The 21,395-nt window shown below is 38.4% G+C and overlaps 1 protein-coding gene across 6 annotated transcripts; it reads right to left on the bottom strand.

The window, feature by feature from the left end:
* Positions 1–3: 3 nt before the first annotated feature.
* LOC134172088 (patatin-like phospholipase domain-containing protein 2) lies at positions 4–21,101 on the bottom strand. Of its 6 annotated transcripts, none has more exons than XR_009967824.1 (10): positions 20,731–21,094; positions 15,231–15,463; positions 14,418–14,483; positions 11,348–11,557; positions 10,187–10,247; positions 7,900–8,112; positions 6,827–6,959; positions 5,493–5,609; positions 1,379–2,340; positions 4–1,083 (listed from the first exon to the last, which is right to left on the bottom strand). XR_009967824.1 is itself a non-coding variant. In XM_062634883.1 (10 exons), exons 1-9 carry the CDS (start codon positions 20,915–20,917, stop codon positions 3,020–3,022), a joined length of 1,347 nt encoding a protein of 448 aa, XP_062490867.1. In that variant the 5' UTR covers positions 20,918–21,101; the 3' UTR covers positions 2,202–2,340; positions 3,005–3,019. The 6 variants fall into 6 exon arrangements, 4 of the variants coding, with proteins under 4 accessions (XP_062490866.1, XP_062490867.1, XP_062490868.1 ...); XR_009967825.1 differs by having other exon boundaries at positions 4–1,079; XM_062634883.1 differs by lacking the exon at positions 4–1,083 and adding an exon at positions 3,005–3,146 and having other exon boundaries at positions 2,202–2,340; positions 20,731–21,101.
* Between the last annotated feature and the right edge of the window lie 294 nt (positions 21,102–21,395).

The following is a 21,395-nucleotide window of genomic DNA, read 5'->3' as shown; positions in this document are numbered from 1 at the left end:
CGGTAATAGAAGAGATTGTCTTTTTATTTTAGTAAAAGGAGACAAAACTGGAGCTGTATGCAGCAGGACAAGTGGTTACAGTTGATTTAAATGTAGGTAATAGAACTCTTCCAACACACAAAAGAAGGAAAACTCGGCATTCCTGCCTGAATTCTAACACATACTGGTAAAACCAACATTTTGCAGAACATCATAAAATTAAATTATAGAAAGTTTTAAAGTTACAAATGAAGACAATATAAAATAGAACTTGTAGTTAGAGTAATATTTCAAACTTTTCTTGCAAATTTCTGAAAAGACAGATAAACGCACACAGAAGAAATTAACAAAAGAGCTGAAGTAAAGATACCACCCTTCTGTGGTAGGGAAACAGACAGCTTGACACTTTCTCCCCTCTCCCCCACCATTCTAAAATCAATCACAATGTTGCAAAATTTAGCACTTCAAGCTTAAGGAAATCACAACTCGGAAACTGCTTAAAGGCTGGTCCAACTAAAAAATGCTACATTTTGCTATTTGACAAGAGTTCTGGATCCCAAAGCTCAGAACTCCAAAGTTCCCTCTCCTGAGTGTCTCAACACCGTTGCCACTTCTTGTACAAGCTACTTCCAGCAAGCAGCTATAGTCTCTTCCCTGGGCTGCACCCAGCTTGCACGCAGTTCACGTTCTTCAATGAGAAGGTTCCGAATGTCACAAGCCTACCCCCAAACACCTACACAAACTCCATTTCAAACCCATTGTTGATTCTTTCTACTTGAAAAAAACTGTCCATGGTAACAAAACATGAAGAGAGTGGTTCATCTTAGCAGTTATTTACTTCTCCTGATGTATTATTCATGCACTAATGTGTCTTCTTTATTAAAATCATGCAGAACCTTTGTAGTGCAAAGTGTGTAAAATGCTCATCAACTAAATACAGATCTGGCTGACTTTCAGCCCATTATCTGACACCTTTGCACAGCTCCCTGGATACTGATACTCCCACCAAGTCTTACACATTTGCTTCCTCTAACTGGTCTTGGAAAACTTTCACTGGGCTATCATACCTCACTGAGACAGCAGGGACACTTTTTTTCTTCCTTCCTTTAGCAAGAGGAAAGTGGAAGAAGGGAAGGGAAGAAAAAAAAACAACAAACCACAAGTCAATGGGGGCGGGGGAGAAGAGGAATAAATTGGGAATGATTGGGCAGCAATTAAGAGATGAGAACTAAACATCATTCCCCATTTGCTATAAGGTGATTAACATCTTCTGTGAAGTTTAACACCCTTCTCAGATTACTGTTTACTACTAATCAGTCACTATTTTACCTACTTTTCAATACTTGGTCAAGTATTAAGTTCTTATATTCAAAAAAAAAAAAAATCACTGAAACTATACCTATTTACACTTCAGGGGAATGCATCCCATTTCCTATGTCTTTTTCCCTTGAAGTATTTGAAGAGGGAAAGAGCCACAGAGGAGAAGTAATGTGAACTACAGAATACATACAGTAACCTAGAATATTACTGTTCCTACAGTACCTCATGCAGACAATTTTTTCAGTAAACACAACAGTATGTTTAAACATAAGGCAAATGGACACTGGAGGCCACTAAAAAGCTCCTTTGTGTATTTCCCTTTATGTAGTAAAAGTCAAATTTTATTTAAGTGCTATAAAATTAATCCTAACACATACTATTGTTAAGAATTATATTTTTAAAAAGGTTTTGTTATCCGTGCCTGTGTGTCTAAATCTGTTTACAGAATTTCCATTTTTATTCTGAAAGTAGATTTTAAAATAACTTATTTCCAGAGAAACACTGTTTACTACATGTTTTCTACAGTTGATTGAGCTGGTGCTTTGACAGAACTGTAGTCTGTTTCTTAGTATAGCAGCCACTGTTTTTATAATCCTTACAACAATAGGATTCTCAAGACAGATTTGTCAGGAAGCTGTAAACAAATTTTACAAGACTTACTGGCAATAATCAAAGTGATCTTTAGTTCTTTAGGAAATAAATTTCTCTGCCAAATTGGAATTTTGGAAACTCTGGAAGCTACTTCCAAATTAATACTCTGGAGCAGTTTGGAAACTTGACTCTGAGGAAGAGTCAAAATCTATTTCCAACCCAGACTCATCAGGATTTGGGGGAAAACCAGGATAGGAGTTTATTTCTGAATGCTCCTGTACATTAACAGAAGCATTTTTCATAACTGAGTGCATGAAGCTTGAAGATTCCCAGAGCCAGGTTTCAAGGTCCGCAGAAGAGCGAGGCATTTTAAGGTGGCAGTATGAAGAATGAAATTCCATAGTAGATGGAACAGTTTGACATTTTCTTAGGGATGTGTATTTGTCTTTCCTGTTTAAAAAAAAAAAAAATAAGAATTAGTGTTTCAGTTACTATTTTTATTACTGTTCAGATGTCTTACAGGGAATCTTCGTATAAGGAAGAAGGCTAGAGGAAAATGGTTAATTTTAAATGCAATTTAACGCGTTAGGGTATGGGATAACAGGAAAAGGATCTTGAAACCATCATAGGCGGAACTCTATGTGTTGTCCTCAGAAGTAAGAATAAAATACTTACATTCGAAGCCACACTGTTCTGAAGGGTAGACCCAGTTTGTGCATTAGTCCTATCACACCCCCCACCCCCCCCCCCAGCTACCCACTTGGAATATTTGCTGATTTACCAATCACAGCACTAACTGAAAATTAACAAGAATAGTCTCAACATTTACAAGTTGAGAAGCAAATACAGTTGTTCAGCTTCTCAAGCGCCATCTCTGCATTCAACTTTACAATTAGCCAATTATCACCCACCTGGAACAGAAATTTTCTACGCTGTACACCAGCACCTGAATCACCAAGTAATTTTTTTCAATTTGAAAACAAGAAACTGAAGTTGTCACCAAGAACAAACCATTTTTTTTTTTAAACCTTCCTGTAACAACCTGCAATGCCCCCTCTCATGCACCGCCCCCCTCCCCAACTTGCAACACACACTTCAACACCAGTTTCCATACCTGAGTTTAGGTGCACTAGAAGATACCATCCACCAGGTTTAGTTTCCTAAAAGGATTTTCAAACCATAAACACCTCAAATTTTCATGAGATTTAAGTCTGATTCCAAAACAGAAGCTAGAGCTGATGACATAAGGGGAAAAGCTTGAAAAAAAAGTTGTGTAGAGGTTACTTTCTTCAAAAGCAGCAGTAAGTTCTTGGTGGATGCTGAAAGTGTAAGTACACAAAGAGCCCACCTGTAGAATACAGTGTAGGATTCTACAAACAGAGTCTTGGGACCTCTCTATCCAAAGAGAAAATCTAGTAAAGAAGGCTTAGAAAACTTTGAAGTTTGAGAGTGTAAACAGTTTAGTGGCAGCTGATCCCCTTTGAAGATACCATAAAAGCACACAGGAAGAGCAGCGACCACCAAGTTCTGTTTAAGCCCAAGAGCTTCTCTTTCCACAAGAGAAACAATGTTCCTGGTTCATCATGACTCAATGACCAAATGACCCCTCTTGGAGGTTAGATATAGCACAGTCTTGTGATGCTGTGCCTTCCAAATGCCTGTTTCAGATGTAGAGCCTCACAGTTGGTAAGACTGGAGTATGAGCAACATCAAGAAGCTGTTCTATAAAGGTAAAAGCAGGAAGATGACTATACACATATTTCTTGTGGAAAGAAAGCAGAAATATCATTGAGAAAGAAAAAAGTAGACACTGGATTACATGTGGTATCAAATAAATGAAGAGGTGACAGTCAGATGATAGCAAATATATGTATCAAGGATTACATTTTTGCTCAGAGAGATGGCCTCAAAAGTCAACTAGTGTTATACACGGAAAGGCTTTAATGGATTTCAGAAAGGGAGAAGAGAGGCTATTTGTACACAGGAATTAAATGCTCCTGAATTCTGGATAAAACTGAATATTATAAAAAGAAACCTAATATGAAAGCCAGCATCTAATACTTCCAAAGGGGGAAGGAGACCCAAGCTTCATCCTCATTAATTTTCCATTAAGCCAGAGCCTTTAACAGTAAGTTTGACTACTCTGTACTTCTAAGGGATGAAGCTTATCAATTGGATCTTTCAGAATGCCCATCCAGAACCTGGCAAAGCTTTTTATAAGGAAGTAGGATCAAGCAGTTCTCAGACATAACAATCCTGCACTTCTAATGGTTCACTGTATAGCATTGCCAGGGGTAGAAAGAGCATCTTCGATCTTCCTCCTCATCTTTGTTACTAAAAACAGGAAAACAAAAGCTCAAGGACTCCTGGCTCAAATAAAAATGTATTTTTCATCGTAATTTAAGAACGTGCTGGATGTAAAACATGGCAATGCTTTAACTGAAGTAACTGCTGCATTTATGAGTCTCCAGTGCTACAGCTATCTCTTGGAAGCTTTTATGAAGAATTTAAGAATTATGTTCAATAGCTTCTCAGGCTAATTTCTCTTCCCCTTCTACCTCCTTCCTAGCAACTGCAGGCATTGAGACAATCATAAGAAAAATTACAGTAAAGCAGGATTTACAGAGTAGCTCATATCGTTCTCAGACCAAATCTTAGGAGACTTCATATTTATAAGCATTTGGACCTCAAAGAGAGTTTACGTTTCTCTACTTGCTATACAGAGCACTGCTCTGACACAGCTGTGTAATTGTGTTCCAGCAACAAGTCCATTTATAGCAGGAAAATCTAAGCTGAGTATCTGACATTCAATGTGTGAAAGTCTGCGGAACTCCTTGGGGAAATGCTACACTCCCCATGAAAGAGCAAAACTGTAATGATATTCTTAGATTCATACTGAAGTGAGTTGTCACTGATTCCTCCATTCACATAGTGCTACAAAACTTCACAGAAGTAAAAAGTCTAAAAGGCTAAATCTCAGACCAGAATAGCAAGAGAAGCATAATGAACCCACTTACAACTAGGTTCAAGTGGAAGTTCCTCTTCCACAGAAATAGAGGTTCCTAAAAGTTTTCCACATGTCTTATTTTAATTCTTCCCAGCTATCTTACAAGACTATCCTTCGTATTAATCTACTTTTTAACTTACAATCTTTCCTGTCCAGACTCCTAAGAACATAGTCTTTCTCCCAATGGTTTCCAGTTCCTACACGCTACAGCTGATTTAGAACATCTTGGGCTACCTTTTCTTCTTCTTTTCTTTCTGATTGCTCCAGGTACTGTGGAGCAGAAGAAACAAGGTCTCTGTTCTCAGTCCAATGCCTGCTCTATAACCCATCTCCATCCCCAAAACCCATAAGCCTACCAATAGGCAAGCAGTTCTTCATCTACAGCATGTAGCAGTCATTCATCAGTTATAAACAAGAAGCACCAGAAAAATATACTTCAGAAACAATGCTAAGGATGAGAAGCAGAGAGAACTGTTCTGTAATACCTTTGAGAAAATTATTAAACCCTGTTTTAAGAGAGAAACTTGTTGAAGCTCTAATAAGAGAAAGCAGTTATAAAAATGCATCATTTGCATGCAGCAGCACTCCACTTTACCTGGATATACAGAACAGCTTGCTTTTAGCCTGGGAATAAACTGTAGCAGCAATCTGACAAAGCTGTTCTTGCATCCATCGAATATCAGCAGGCATGTCAGGAAACCAGTTTACTAATCTACAATCAAAACCAAGTTGTTATATAAGCAGTAGATCTAATTCACATTGTATTTTTACATACAACCTCAAAAAACACCCCCACAGCTTTTATTTCCCCAAGCTAACCCCCCACCAAGGTCTCCAGGTCCTCCCAACCTCCTGTTAATTCCCACCTAGTCCAATCTTCTCTACAAGCTAAAAGGGGCAGCACAGACCATTAATCTCTGATCTGCTGAGTGGCTGAGCAGTATATGTGCATTCCACACCCTGTGACCAACATTTAGGAAGCCTGCAAAATACTCCTCTCTCTGAGACCTCTTTCTCCTCAGTGGGAATTTTTTGGTCAGTTTAAAGTTAGGTGGATGAGGAAGGAAGAACAAAAAAACAATAGAAGAACAAACAGAAGGCAGAAACAGAACTATGTCACAAATGTATTTTTTTTTCCATAAAGAAAAAAGTTATTAACTGAAGTCACTTACACCAGAGAGGAAAAAAGGAAAAAACCCACATAAAAACTCTGTTGAAACTTGCTTCCTCCCATCCACCACAAAATGGCACAGAAATGGCACATTAACAGAAAAAAAAAAAAAAACTACCAAAAAACAAACAAACAAACAAACCAACCAACCAACCAACTGGAATTCTACGTGGCTCCATTTACAGAGCATTTGATTTTTTTAGCATTTTCTAAAGACAGTAATGACATCTACTGCTCAAGGACTGGAATTCTCTTTAGCAAGCACAAAGCTTGGGATTCATGGTGCCCTCATTTACTGTAATTTCTCATTTATGAGAATCGAAAGACATAAAATTAAGTCTGTTTCAAGAGCACAACTTTCAGTCAACCAAACAAACCTGATAAGAAAATTTATATTGTGAATAAACACTGAATTTCATTCCTGACTTTAGAAAGAAGCTGAAGCACATGAACTATCTGGATAGAGTTCAAACACCACTGCAGAATATACTAACAGTAATAAAACTGTGCTTCTGAAAATACAAATAAGGGTGCTTCTTTTGAACAATTACAATACAGCTACTAGTAATAAGAGTAATTTGTTTATTTGTCTAGCCTTAGACTATACAGACTTTCAGAGGATGCATCATGTAGGTAGAAGTAAGAGCCTTTGGACAGTTACCACTTGGAATTTTAGAGTACCAGAATGCCTATAACACTGAATAAACTTTCAATGAGTAAATTTCCAAAAGTATAATAATTCTAAAATGGTTCCTTACCGTACAGCAATGGAGTAAGCCGACTCCACTGGTAGTGTATATGGTAGCATCAGATAGGATATCACTCGCATAGGGAAGAGCTTAGAGAACTGAGCGTAGAATCCATTCTGTTCTTTACAAGCTTCCTGCAGTGCTTAATAATAATTATTTTTGAAAAAGATGTTAGACTATTTGAAAAGAGTTTAAATAATTCAAAGTTTGGCAATCTTCAGTCAAAATTATAAAGTGTTATTGAATAGGGCTCAGACAGAAAATGGAAGAATTAATCTCCTTAAACCTTCCCTATGCTATTTTAAAATATGAAAAACACAGACTCATACCACAGGGATAAAAGGCATTACCCAGAACTTTTAAACAGTAAGTCTAAGAATTAATCTATAATAAGAGGATGTAAAAGGATGTGAAGTTCACTTCTCCAAAAATACTTATGTGTTTTAGTTAGCATTCCTGTCTTTTTAGAGACTCAATAACTCTAAGGACTTTGCTTAAATCCCAGAGTTGTGCATATTCCAGTTGTTACACACAGTTGTAAGAAATTCACTCCAAATTTTATTCTCCTGGGCCACTATGCTGACAAGTTTCAGATCTTGTAAATACCAATCAGCATCCACAAAAAAAATGCAGGTGAAAGTTATAGATTAAAGAAATATCAGATGTGGTTTCAATCTATTAACAGCTTATTAAAAAGACAGGAAAAACAGAGAACTGGAAATCTACAGAAGTCTGTTTTAAAAATGAGATGGGGACAACTAGCATTTGGATTTGATGTTCAACTTTGGTGTGAAATATACGCTTACAAAAATACTGTGCACATACAAAGTTTATTCAAAACCAAATGAGAATTCAGTTCACAACTCTGCAGTGCTGAAAGCAGCTCCTTCTCCTGCTTCAATCTAAATCAAAATGTACATGTTCACATTTAATAACTTTTTTTTTTGATCGAGCTAGTCTAATATCACAGACAATTACAAGATTAAATTAAAGCATCTTAGGAAAATTGTAAGAGAAAGCAGGGGAAAAAATAAATCAAAATTTGCCATTCATAGTTGCAGGAAACACTCTCAAGCATGCACCTTTACGAAGTCTAGGAGGTAGACTTTCAAATATGCTCTTCTCCAAAGGCCAAGGATTTTGCTTCAGCTGGTCACTGAGTGCCTCCATTTTCAAAGTTTCTACTCCATTATTTTCTGTCAGTACTTTTTTCTTTGTGTGGTTGTGTTGCGCAGCCTCATGAGGACTTCTTTTCGTGAAGGACAAGTGGATATAAATTGAGTCATTCAGAATACCTGAAAGAGTCAAGGGCTTCCACTTAGGCTTGATCTGCAGGTCTTCAGAGTACCTGTACAGTACCTGAAGTCTGCGTATCTGTACAAAGGCCTACCCCAAGGGAACATAATCTACCCAACATCAAATACACTTGCTGTTATAATCCCGCAAATGTTTGATCACTCTGATGCATATCTTTCTGTATGTTTAGGTCTTACTTTCAAACAGGTTCTAAAGAAACGAGAAAGTGAACAATTAACTGTAACAGCACTGGAAATATACAGTCATTTATGGAGTTGTTTTCCAGCAAGAAAACAAATAATTCAAAATGAGAGGAGGAAAACTGATTTAATATTTCTTGGAAAGAACACACCTAAAACACATTAGACGTTTGAGAAATTTGACGTGGCAGGTATCACACGAGTACTTCAAGGCATTGCTAAAACAGGGTGGAGAAGGAAACTGAGTAGGATACAAGATATATCCAAAGTACAGATCTAAATCAACACTGGTTGCCTTACAAAACTGATGCCAGTTAGGAAATAGAACTGGTAATTTCCTTAGAAACAAGCACTAGATAATGAGCACAAATGAAAAACACAGAAGGGTATTTATCTTTGGTTTCCAGAAAGTCATTATGAAGTTCTTTAGACTCAAAGGCTACCAAATTTTATTGGGATGCATACCTACATACAACAGAATCTGTATCCTACTTACAACTATCCCTAAAAAGCAAATGTCAAAAGAATATACAAAGAATTTAGGGAAAAAATAAAAAAGTTATCTGAAATGCTACAGATTAGGGGGGAAATTAACTTCTACTGTTGAAATAACAAGAAAAGAGATGTATAATGAATGAGTTTGAAAAGGTTATGGTTATCACTGACTAAGCCTGAAGCAAGACAAACCTGCAGCAGAATAAGAACAAAGGTGATCACAGGATCAGTAGTGTGAAAAGGAGGACAGTAGTGCAATACACAGAGGAATGGGGGAGAAGGAATCTGCAAGGAATCTCAATTATTAGTGTCACATGGAAACATATGTGCAGGAAACTTATGGGTGCAGTACAGCAACAAAACCCATCTTAGCACAGACAAACACAAATTATATGCTCTTTGTATAGCTTGTGCTTTGAATCACCTAGTAAAAGGTATAAAACAGGACATTCTCATTAATATTTAATATTATTACTTGAAAATCAAACTCTTAAGCAGAACTGTGACATTCTTTAAGAAAATTACTCCAAGAAACTTGAATATTTAATGTTTAGTTATAACAGAGTATAAGCAGTGAGCACATCAATCTGACTGCATTACGGTACTGTAGCTGGTACTACCTGCAATAGTGCAAACATCATACTTACATTTTCATTCCTCGAAACTGATCTAGTACACATTTGCTTCTCCAGCCAGACTACAGGGATTAGGTGTATTTAACACATGGTTAACTTCATGCCAATATCAAGTTACTGTCTTTAACTTGTTTGTCTCAAAGTGTGCAGACCATTAACAAATTAATATAAAATACGTCACTAGAATTCTAAGAGTGGAACATAGCAACCTTCAAGTCTTCTTCCCAGACTTATCTGTGTCCCAACAACTGTCGCATTACAAGTGGTCTTCGTCTAAAGTCTTTCATGATACAAATAAGAATTTGTCTGTGATTGAGTTTATATTGTTATAGAGTTCTAGACTGGCTAGGCTTTACCTAGAAATTCACTTGGCTGATAGCAGACAGGAGGTATTACAACAATACAGGTTTCACAGGAGTGGGAAACAATAGCTTATTCCTATCCTTCATGACTAACACAGAAAAAAATGACGGCTTCCCTAGAATTGGAAATCTTTGGTAATTTCACTTAACAATATCTTAATATTCACTGCACACAAATTCAATTTCTGTGCATCAGCACAGCTTACCTCAAGTGAATAGCTGTGACAACTGTGTGATTTCTACAAGAAATAACCATGATCCCTTCGAAAACCTCAGAGCTAGCCCATTCTTAGCTACATAAACCCCTCCCACCCTTTTATTTTTATTTGTAAACTCAGGTTAAGACCACATCATCAGTAATAATCCACAAGTGTAACATACCATTCTCTTTCAAGAATTTAAGAGCATCTGAATATCCTTGCTCACAGATCTCTCCTAGTACCTGCAAGCATAGGGTAAATGAATCAGACAAATAAAAGGAGAGGCAACTTAAGATCAACAGTCTGCAGAATGAAAAGCCACTTCCATTCACGCTCTATTCTTTTAAGAAATATTACGTGAACAATTGCTGTAATTCAACAGATCCCGGTTAATATATCTATGCATATTGTAGTAATGCATACAGGATCATGCATACATGAACTTATTTTTCAGCTGTTACAGACACGCTGAATTGTTCACCTAAAAGGATAGCATTCAGACAGTTTGCAAGATTTCCTCTCCTTCTGTTTCATTGACTAGCTTTTCAGCAGATGCAAGCAACAGTGAAACAGGGCGGCTTGGAGTATGCCAATGCCCCTGCTTCCCACTTTCCAAGACTATGGAAAGTCATCTCTGCAATTCTCATGCTCAAACTCAGACTTAATCTTCCACATGAAAACATCTTTCACAAGATGCAACATCAGCTCACCTACACAGTACTCCTAGACAGAAGAAAATAAACATAAAAAGAGAATTAAAACCTACACAAGTTGAATTTAATACTTTTCTCCAAGTGGTCAAAAGCCCTCAATTAAAATAAACCCAAACATCCGTAGCAGTCAGGAACGTTAATTCTCCACTGCAGTATATCCCAATCCAATTCACAAGGTCTGCTTTCTTCATTTTCAGCTTCCACAACAGCAATTAACAAGCATTTCCCTCATCAGATCTCCAATTAACAGCGCTTAGCCAAGTTTAATGGCAACTTGCCTGTGTGAAGTACTGATTGAGAACTTCACAAAACCACAAAGCTTTAGAACTTCTAAGTTCTGAAGCGCCTGGTTAGCAGGTAAACATGAAAGGACCACAAACTAACAGGTACTAATTTACCAACGTTGATATCATGATTGAATCACGTGCTGAAAGCCAATAGCAGGACATGCATTTGCAGTCCAAGTGAGACTAAAAATAAGGAGAATGGATAAAAAAAATAGGAACAAGAAATGTCACCAAAAAAGTTTATATGACTAAATGAAATGCTAAGAATACTGCTGCTTTCTGCAAAAGCAAGGCTTTTATATGGAAAGATGCTTTAGTGATGACATGAAGGCAGTGACTTACCTTAGGTTCTGGTGGAAAGAGCGCTTGTGTTAAACGATAAAGGTTCCCCAAACTGAACTGAATGCTGGTGTTGGTCACATTCATTTCATGGAAGCTGGCAGAATTCCCCTTTGGACAGATATCACACTCCCCAGCAAAAGGCGAAACTGTGATGGTATTCTTTGATTCATATTGAGGTAAGTTGTCACTGATTCCTCCATCCACATAGCGCTACAAAAATTAACAGAAATAAGAAGTCTCAAAGGCTGAAAATTTCTAACTAGCATATTTCCCATGCAAGAATTAAGACTGCAACAGTAAGTAACCTGCCTCTAATGCCAATTATAACACATTGCTATCTATAGTTCCAAAGATAGCCCCAGAATACTCTATTTGGGATATTTCTGCATGTTTCAGAAAGAGGAAGTCCATTTCAAAGATCATAATCCTATATAACATGCAGAGAAAAAATAGTGGAAGTGTCTCCTTTTCCTCACATGAGAGCAGCACCAACTGAAGAGCTAACACGGCAGTACTTCAGAAAAAAAACAAGTAAAATAATAGCTCTACCTTTCAAAGATAAAGTTCTGTGATACTAAACCATTCAGTCAGAAGAAGAGTAACTTACTCTCAGCAATTAGAATTTGATATAAAAGCGTATTTGGACATAAAGAAACTACATGTAAAAGGCAGACAATGCTTCGGAAACCTTGCCAACATTCATGGATATCTATTCTGCTTTGAGTGCAAGTTTAGAAACTGTTCCAGATTACGCTTGTCTCCTTCATGCTGGACTGCCCACTTCTGTAGTGCCAGTGCCTCACCATCTCAGACATTTTAAGATCAAAGAACTGAAGAGTTCTGTATCAGGGCAACTATCTATAGTGCAGCAGCTGCTGTGGCTGAAAACATCTCCATTTACTCACAACATCCATGTTTCCAGTGGGGTCAAACAAGTCAGAGCTAGTTTGGTCTGACAGTGGCAAAAGAGCACAAGCTTTGCTGGTTTAGTGGCTGCATTTCCCTTCTTCCTAACCAGGCAACAGACATGACCCATAGGTCCTTGTAAAATGTAAATATTTACAGAATAGGTGATTTGAGCAGGAGCAACCTGGATTATCAGTTTTATCTACCTTGAAACTCACTCCCCCACCATTCTGAGAAACAAATCAGGAATTAGGAAGATGACAGCTAAGTGCAATTTATCCAAAATACTCTTGTAGAGCAGCCCATTCCTACCCGGCAGGTTTCCTGAACACTCTAGATCCACCAGGAAGCTGAAACCGACAAACTTCCTATAGGTGTGTAATGCAATCACTAAAGTACATGTGCAATCATTAAGTCCTTAGTGGAAGTTCCAAGTACAACACAACAGGTTTGTCAAAGGAGAAGCCACAGCACACAGCCTTCTCATGAAATTATTAAAAGCTGTAAGTATACAACTGAGTCACTGTTCTACAGAGGTAAATGGCTTTAATTACTTGGAGTATCTGCCTATCTCTTCCCCCTAGTAATTTTGTAATCTAAAAACCACTGCTGTATTTGAAAGGGTTAAAAAAAAACACCCAAAACAAAACCCACCACACCCAAAAGCTTCACAACTGGTAGTTACATATACCATTGAGAGTTATCCTTCTATCTTTTTGTTTTGAAGTATACATGCCTGAAGCACCAAGCCAGTAAACAGCAAGATATACAAAGTTTACACACTTGACATTTTACTGTGTTTAAACACTACAGGAATCAGGGCAAACATATTCCACTGTGGTGTTTTTATGAAGTTACATCCAAAATGCCTCCTAAATATTAAAATCAGATCAAAACTGCAAATATCAAAAGGAAAAAATGATTCCTTCCTTCCCCCAAAATAGGACCAAATAAAGCATCACTTGTATGTTTTTGTACTCTGAACTAAGCTTTTTAAAATAACATTGTTGTCTGGTGACAAGAACTGAATAGCCAGATTAGCCTGGATCCACCTAAACCTTGGATTGAGTCCAACGTCCTGTTTTCATAACACCTTTAATCTGGAAGAGTTTAAGGAGACATACAAGGTTTAAAAGTACAGATAAAGAAAAATCCCTATACAGCTCTAATCACTTTTGCTTAAATTTCAGCATGAAGAAGAAAATACATTTATGTCTATCCTTGACCTTTCAGAACTTCCAAATTGCCTTGAGAACAGTTTTTAATCAACCACTCTTGAAGATGTTGTGAATTTTCTTTCCATATTCTTCCACTTCCTTGCATAAGAAACACCAAAGTTGGAAGAAAAGCAAATGCAAGTTAATACAACACCGTAACACATGTATGTCTGCTTCCAGACTTGTTAAACTGAACTCCTACAACAAACTACGCTAACTTTTCTGCAGTTGTTGCCCCTTTAATGTGGGATTTTAGAAACCCCAGTATAGCCATGAAGTATTAAGAGGTTTTGTAACCAACAGTTCCTGTAATGTAATAGAACAAACATGCTGACACTTCACCTTTATAAAGCAACCTTTTTTACACTAAATACAAATGACAGAGACATTAAAAGTTCTGTTTATATCTAACTGAACTTTAATCCTGTTTTAAAGGCAGATGTACCTCCAGCAAGAACACAAAGATACACAATAAACTATCTGTCATGGTCTAACCACTATCCCAGCCAAAATCAGGACACTGTCTTACAAGATTTTATTTTTTTTTAAACGAACACACAAGTATAAGTGATCCTTCCTATAAATCTGTGCAGGTGAATAAGCACCACTTCCTTCAATAAATATTTACCCTTAAGTTAAATATTTGCTGCCTTAGAATACCCTCTTTTAATTACTGCATCAGAAAGCAACAGGTTGATGGGGGCAGGAAGGGACAGCATGGTGTCTGTGTGTTTTGCAGAGTGGAGAAGAAATATACATAACAAATCATCCACATATTTAGTGTTTCCTTGCTTGTTTTGAAAAGTTGTAACACACACCTACAGCACTAGAAGCTATGATGAAGGTATTTATTTTACAGTAGGATAACAAAAACCCCCATATACATTGTCTCTTAATGTTTTTAAAATAGCTAGAACTATTTTTAAATATTAACAATAGAGACTTACCACACCTCTAAATGATGGTGGAATTAGGCCACAATAAATAGGGACAAAGGAACTACAGATTAAAGCCTGTAGGAAAATGAGACCATATGAATTAAACAGTAACTGCTCTATTATTGAAATTATAATTTATCTTTCTCTCTTTAGATGTTTAGCAAAAACAGTTGAGCAAGCATCAAAAAAATCCCCAGCAAGTACATCTGAATAAAAAAAAGTGGGGGAGAGAGGAAAGGCTATTATCAAGCATTATTTTAAACAGGGTGAGGGTATTCCAACATTTCTTTTTTAGAATGTAACCAAACTCCATCTAAAAAAAAAAATGCCCAGACTCACTAAAAGACTATTTCTGGAGATGCTAATCAGGAAGGCAAGTTTGTGACCTATCACTCAAGCTATACATTATGTGAGTAATCAAAGTAGTTGACTGGGGACATAATTATCAACATCCAGGAATCATATTAAGCTAGCTTTGTAACTGATAATAAGAATGTTAAAGTCCCATTTTTGACTGCTTTTTGATTGCTGCTTTTGTAAGAATTACCTTAAAAAAAAATCTAATTCATGAAGAATGTATTTTCATTAGATACACTGAACTTCAAAGACATTTATTCTTTCGATGAATGATCCCTTGTACTTACTCCAACAGTTTGCAGATACATTGGCTGGGAAAACTAGTAAATTAATACAGTGTAATGAAACTTGAATTCACCTTTAATACACTGCAAAGTCACAATATCCTAAACTGCTTAAAATGGAAATCCAATGGATGATGTTAAAATTACAAAAACTTTTAAAAGTTGGCAAAAATAAACATACCTGGACAACTTCTTCTTTAGAGTTAAAATTAGATATCAATGCATTTTTACCATCTGATACTCTGGTCAGTGAAATACACAGTCTGCCTGATGACAACTGGTGGGTGTTTTCTGGAAGATTTCTCATCAGTCCATCTCTTATTATCTTTATCACATTAAAGGATGGATGAAGAGGACCAAGATTTCGCTTTCTAGCTTCTTTGGCTAATGCCAAGACATCTGCACAAGCTTGAGCTGAAAAAAAAAATAAAATGCATTTGTTTAAGAACAGGAAGTATGTCAAAGAAAAAAAAACTACAAAAAACCAAACCCCACATTTCCAGTAACAAAGCACATCGAGAGCTTTAACTTTTCCCCTCTGACTGCTAGCATGAAAATTCAAGAACTTTTTGACAGCAAAAATAACTGTCCCCTCTTTCTAACAGAGTTTAAGAGGTTTTGGAAGAACAGAGTCACTTGAGACTTTTAAACAGAACTCCTGGTAAAGACCCAGCCACTAAGTTACTTAAAAGTAATAGATATGTAGACTATAGGTATAAAATAAAGTGTTTCCATTAGGAATTATTCATTCAAGAAACACATTCTGTAAGAAAAACCAAAGACGACTGATCTTCCGTAAGCATGCATGCACAGAAATATTCCATATACAACATCCATAAAAACCTGGAGTGTATGAGGCACAGATTTAAGGTCCACAGTATGTCTGCTGAAGAAGCAGAGCACAGGGGTTTGTCACAGCTAGTAACACTTGCTGGACTTTAACCAAACTTAAGGTTTCAGAGCAGCATTTATCGTCATTGAAATACAAACACAATAAAGGGAACATTAAAGACAGATTTATGGTAAGGAACATCAGGAGGAAAGATTTTAAAGCAGTAAGGTAAGGAATGTGGATGATATCTGTAACACCTCGCACACAGGTCTCCACCTAAACAGGTGCATTCTTACCAATATGTAAAAGACAAAATTATTTTTTTTCTCCAATTAAATCAGCATTTGGGAACTAAACAAAACCCACACAGAAGACATGACTGTTCCTGAAGGACACTAAAATCATTTTAACAACCACACACCTAGTCATAGCAAGAACAGCAGTTCATCCACCTGCAATGATTTGTTTGAATTTTTAATGCTGCTTCTCCAGGGCATACTTTTAGGAAATTCCCTGATAAGGTTGTCAACTTGGTAAAGGAAAGGGGGTGGAGAGGAAGGTCAAAGTAACAGGTTATTAACCTGCCTGATATGCTGCAAGGTCATCTAAAAATATTTTCAGAACTTGCATCATTTTAACTTACACAGACTCCTTCTAGAATGGAGAGGATTCAACTTATCAAGTTGAATGTGAGCACTGCACTGGAAATAATCCTGCTTAAGCCTTGGAGTTTGGATTAATTAAAAAAAAAAAGTAATAAAATAATAGTATCCTTTTACAATGTCATTCCCTCCACCTGAAATAGCAACACATAAACCTTTGTCACTCTTAACCAGCAAACCAAGAGTCTGCGTTCAAAAGAGTATCTCAAAAAAGTCTGAGGTACCAGGCACATTCCATTTTTACCACTACAATTTTTTTTCATTTCACCCTTGCCTTGGGCCATGAATCCACTGATACCAGTAGCCTGACCCCACCTCTCACTCCTGAAGACAGCAAACAACTTCGACACAGCTCACTGTTCACAGTCAAATACATGCTTATGTTAGTAAAACACATTTTACATGCAACTGAAACAATGGCACAAGTCACATTCTGGCAAGTAAAGAAGGTATGTCCAAAACCAGCCATATAGACGGTTTTATCAGTTCCAATTTTCATGCACTCAGATACAAATTATCACCTCCTTTTTTACTGTTTTTTTTTAATAGATTAATTTAGCAATGTTAAATCTTCTAGGCACAAAAAAAAAAAAACAACAACAAAAACCAGACTAAGAGCAGTGGGTGCATGGACACATGAGCAAATACACACGCTCTCACTTCTCCAACAGGTCTTGATCCTGTTTTTCTCACTAGCATCCTTTCATATTGAAGCTCAAGCTTAAGTTTAAAGCATGGTAACATCTTCACTCATTTTCACTGCAGGCCTGTTTTCACTGAAAACCAAAGTAAACCGGTACCCTCTACTAGCCTTTTCTTGTGATTATTTACCTCTCATTGTAAAAAATATCAGGAAGTATCAGCTCATTTTACATAGGCAGCAAAACTTATGACCTTTAACAGTTTAAATCTGAACTCTCAATTTCCTTTCAGAAAATAACTACCCATCACTGAAAATTTTAAAAGCTGATCATTATTGCTTTAAGTCTGTTGAATTATTCCAACTTATTTTCCTTCTCACTTCCTTCCTCAACAGGACTAAAATAGTTACCTCTTAGGCTGCTGTATTACAAAATGGGATCTTCTCAGAAAGGGACAGAGGGCTAAAGCTCACAGACTGGGATTTTAGGTTTTGGAACACTAGAGTGCTAAAGAAATTAATGCTTCTATTAAATGTGAACTGTTTCTTGTTGTCTTTCTATAGTTCTATTCTCAATGGTTAACTAATTGTTAGTTTCCCACAGAGTAAAACCTGACATCATATTTAGAGCCCCTCCCAAACCTGCTCTCTTTAGCTCCCCGCTAGAATGGATGGCCGCATTACCACAGAAATACCAGATCTCCAGGACCTCCATAGAGAAGATCCAAAAAAGGAGTGCACCTTAACAGTTCCAGTTTAGAATAGCCTGGAATGTACTTCATCCTCAAAAGAACAGCTATCTCTAAGCTCCTCCCTCTACCTTCCACCAAATTCAGTAAAGAGTACTTCTTCCTCAGTCTGGAAAAGCACACTCCTCCGTGCCACTGAATGGCTATGTTTACATTTACTCAAACTTTAAATTCTACAGACTCTCAGTTTGTCTATCCAACAGGTAACATGAAACACAAAGATGAAAGATGCATGTCAATTTTAATCAAAAGCCCTGTTCATCTATACACATACATGCTCAGCTTGCACCAGCAAGTGCGCTAACTCAGGGCTGAATTCAATCAAGTCTTGGAACACCTCCAAGGACGGAGATGCCACAGCCTCTAAGGGCACCTGTTCCAGCATTTTACCACTCTTATGGTAATTTTCTTTTCCTTATACATAATCAGAATTTGCCATGCTCCCGTTTGTGCCTGCTGCCTCTTGTCCTTCCATCACCCATCTCAGAGAAGAGTCTGGCTCTGTCTTTCCACAGTGAAATGCAACTGTGAAAACACACCCCAAACTATTCTAGGATTCTGTGACTTACAACAACAACTGCAAAATAAATACTGCATGTTAAAGTGCATCAATGTAAGGGAGGCATACAATACGAACTAATTAAATAAATTATTACAACATGGTGTTTCTTTAGAGCATATTTACAATCCTCTGATTTCACACAAACTCTAAAAAAAAGAGAAAAAAGCTAAAAAGATAGACAATAAACATGGGAATATTTTCTTAGTTTGATGAATTTACATGGATTCACAGATTTCAGATATTCTATTAAAGAAAAGCAAAAAATCTCAATTGGCATATGAGAAGGGAAAGACAAAGGAATAATCTGAAATCTGCAAGCCTCAGGTACTAAAATGCTAAAAAATTTAAAAGCTGTTAATAATACATGCTTTTAGGTAAATAATTTACATTATTTGTGCTTAAGAACACTTCAAATATTTAAAGCGGCTTCCTTCTTAAATCATTTACAATGACTTACAACTTAAAATTGGGTATGTTCAAAAAATAGTTATTGTGGCTAAATAAGATTTGTTTTAAAAGGTGGTGTTAGGCTCATAACAACTCAATTGCATTATGTTAGTACATTAACAGCAAGTAAACTAAAAAGTTCAAGTAGCACAAGTTTATTGCTAAAGCTTTGACAAAATTAATCACATGCAGTGGAGATCAGTGGCTAAGCAGCAGGGACAAGTGTGTCACAGCATTATCCTCTCACATGTACCAACAAGTTCTGTTTGGTTTTGTCAGTGAATTTTTCCCTCAGAAATATAAAAGCAAAACCCAAACTCTCCCCAAATTCAAAGCAAGTACTCATTGTTTTCCTTCTCCTTCTGTAAATAAAATGAAATGTGAATTTACAAAATCTTCGAGTTCTAAATCTGTTAAGGGTACCATTACCAAAACTGGTCAGTGTTGAGTAATGAACTAGGCAAGCTTTTAGTCAATGGATTTCTTTGGTTGAAAAGGAAAACCATTTTCAGATTTCATCTACTTCATAACTGCATTCCAGTCACCATTCTGAACACGTAGATATTTTACTTGGATCAAGCTTGCTTTAACGTCTATCATATCTGATTCACCAGATAAATGTACATTTAGGTTCTCATGAACCCTAAATGGGTAAAAGCAAGGTATACTTTTCCTACTGCGAGAAAATAAGCGCTTATCACAAGAAGGACTGTGCTTAGCTGCAAACTAACATCTTTTATCCTGTATAAATTCAAAACCAGATCAATTCTATTACTTAAACCACAATTACAATCAGTTATTTTAACCAATCCACTGTTTCTAATCATATACCAAAGTGAGCTATGCAATACATGGATTAAAAAGGAAAAGCGTGTTAAAGCTAAGCTAAGCCCTGACCTTATCTATCTTAGCCTTACCCCAAGAAAGGCAAAGCTTTAAGAAGCAGCAAGTTAAAGCTAACTGAAACTTCATATGTAAAAGTGACTACAGAACAGATGCATTATTTCCCAATAAAGTGCAAGTATTTTGTTTCAAACTGATGGTAGGGTTAGTCCATTTGCTTTGACAGTTGCTAGGATCCAGCTACTTCCTAACAGCTTTTAATTCCTCCACTTCACACTAACGTAAGAGCAGTTGTCATCAACCCTGGTATGTGCAACTCCAGCCACAACTTGTTCAAAGCCAAGAGGCACAGGCACTCCTTAGAGAGACACATATCTGTCCTGATACCCGGGGTAGTAAACTCAACCATTTGACTATGCAGGTGTTGAAATCAGCTGAGGCACTGTCAAGATCATTTATTAAGCCTGGGAGGTTGCAAAATATCCACCCGCGGTGCAGACACGCAAACTTTACCACCTGCCTCTTCTCCTGCCCTCAAGGAAACTCATGATTTATGGGTATTTTATACAGAGGTAAGAGATTGAGACGTAAGGGAACGGATCAAAACAGACAGCCCAGCACCTACAGGGACAGATAACCGGTTCAGATTTAATGTTTCAGGTTCCTCTCTGGAGACAGAAAACAAGAAAGCTAGAGGAAGAGAGGAACTGGAAAGGACCTGGAAAAGAAATGGAGGGAAGCCCCGCCGACCCCGCGGCCGTCCCCGATAGCCCGCAGCACCAGTGGCAGCGGACCGAGGCGCTCCCGGGGCCGTGCCATAGCCGGCCCCCGCCGCCGGCCCGGCCTGACCCACCTGCCGGCTCCCGCAGCCCACCGCGTCCGCCTCACCCCATTTCCCTCCGCTCCCGCCCCCCATCCCGCGGTACAGCCGGACACCGCCGCTGACCCATAGAGCCGCCTCCGACGAGCACAGCGCCGGCTAGCGCGCCGGCGGAGGCGCCGTAGATGCGCCGGGCGTCGCGGATGACGTGCGGCGCGCGCTCCTGCAGGCAGGTGGCGGCGCCGATGTGGTAGACACCCAGGAAGCCGCAGCCGGCGAACGAGACGCTCCAGCCGCCCTCGCGGTCCAACATCGTCCCCGGCGGGAGAGGAGCGGCGGGCGCGCAGCTAACACGAACGGATTTCCGCAGCACCGGCCACTGCCGAGCGACTGCGGCTCCACCGACGGAGCCGTCCCTCCGCCTTACGCGGCGGCCGCACCCAGCGCCGGCGGCCGGCGCAGCAACCAATCGTGCGCTCCCGCTCGCCCCGCGCCCAGTGGCCCAAGATGCCCCAGCTAATCCAAGAGCAGATGCAGACGAAGCTCCGCCTCCCCCCGCTCCTTCCCCGGTCAGAGCGGCCGTGGCCCCCGCCTGCCTCCTCAGCCGCACACTTTCTTCGTTCCCCTCAGTCACCCCTACCCCCAAGTCTCCTCAGCCGCCTCAGCTTCCCTCAGACCCGTCAGTAGCCTCACTGCTCTCAGCCGCTTCACCCAGGGCGGTCCCGCGGGCTCACAGACCCTCCGAGCTACAGCTTGTCCCGCCTCCAGAACGAATCGGTCCCGCAGAGCTT

Source organism: Pezoporus occidentalis, unplaced genomic scaffold, assembly GCF_034315485.1.
Source record: "Pezoporus occidentalis ecotype Australia unplaced genomic scaffold, CSIRO_AGI_Poc_V1 ctg44, whole genome shotgun sequence".
NCBI classification, from domain to species: domain Eukaryota; kingdom Metazoa; phylum Chordata; class Aves; order Psittaciformes; family Psittacidae; genus Pezoporus; species Pezoporus occidentalis.
Note: the sequence above shows the minus strand (reverse complement) of the source record. Positions and strands in the feature narration are given on the sequence as shown.

What these genes read in the sequence shown, in the direction of transcription:
- LOC134172088 (XM_062634882.1), bottom strand. Translation starts at nt 20,917, where the DNA reads ATGTTGGACCGCGAGGGCGGCTGGAGCGTCTCGTTCGCCGGCTGCGGC. An exon ending in CTAAAGAAGAAGTTGTCCAG is followed by an intron (nt 14,484 to 15,230) that starts GTATGTTTATTT and finishes ATTTTCCTACAG; the next exon opens with GCTTTAATCTGTAGTTCCTT. An exon ending in CACCATCATTTAGAGGTGTG is followed by an intron (nt 11,558 to 14,417) that starts GTAAGTCTCTAT and finishes TAATTTTTGTAG; the next exon opens with CGCTATGTGGATGGAGGAAT.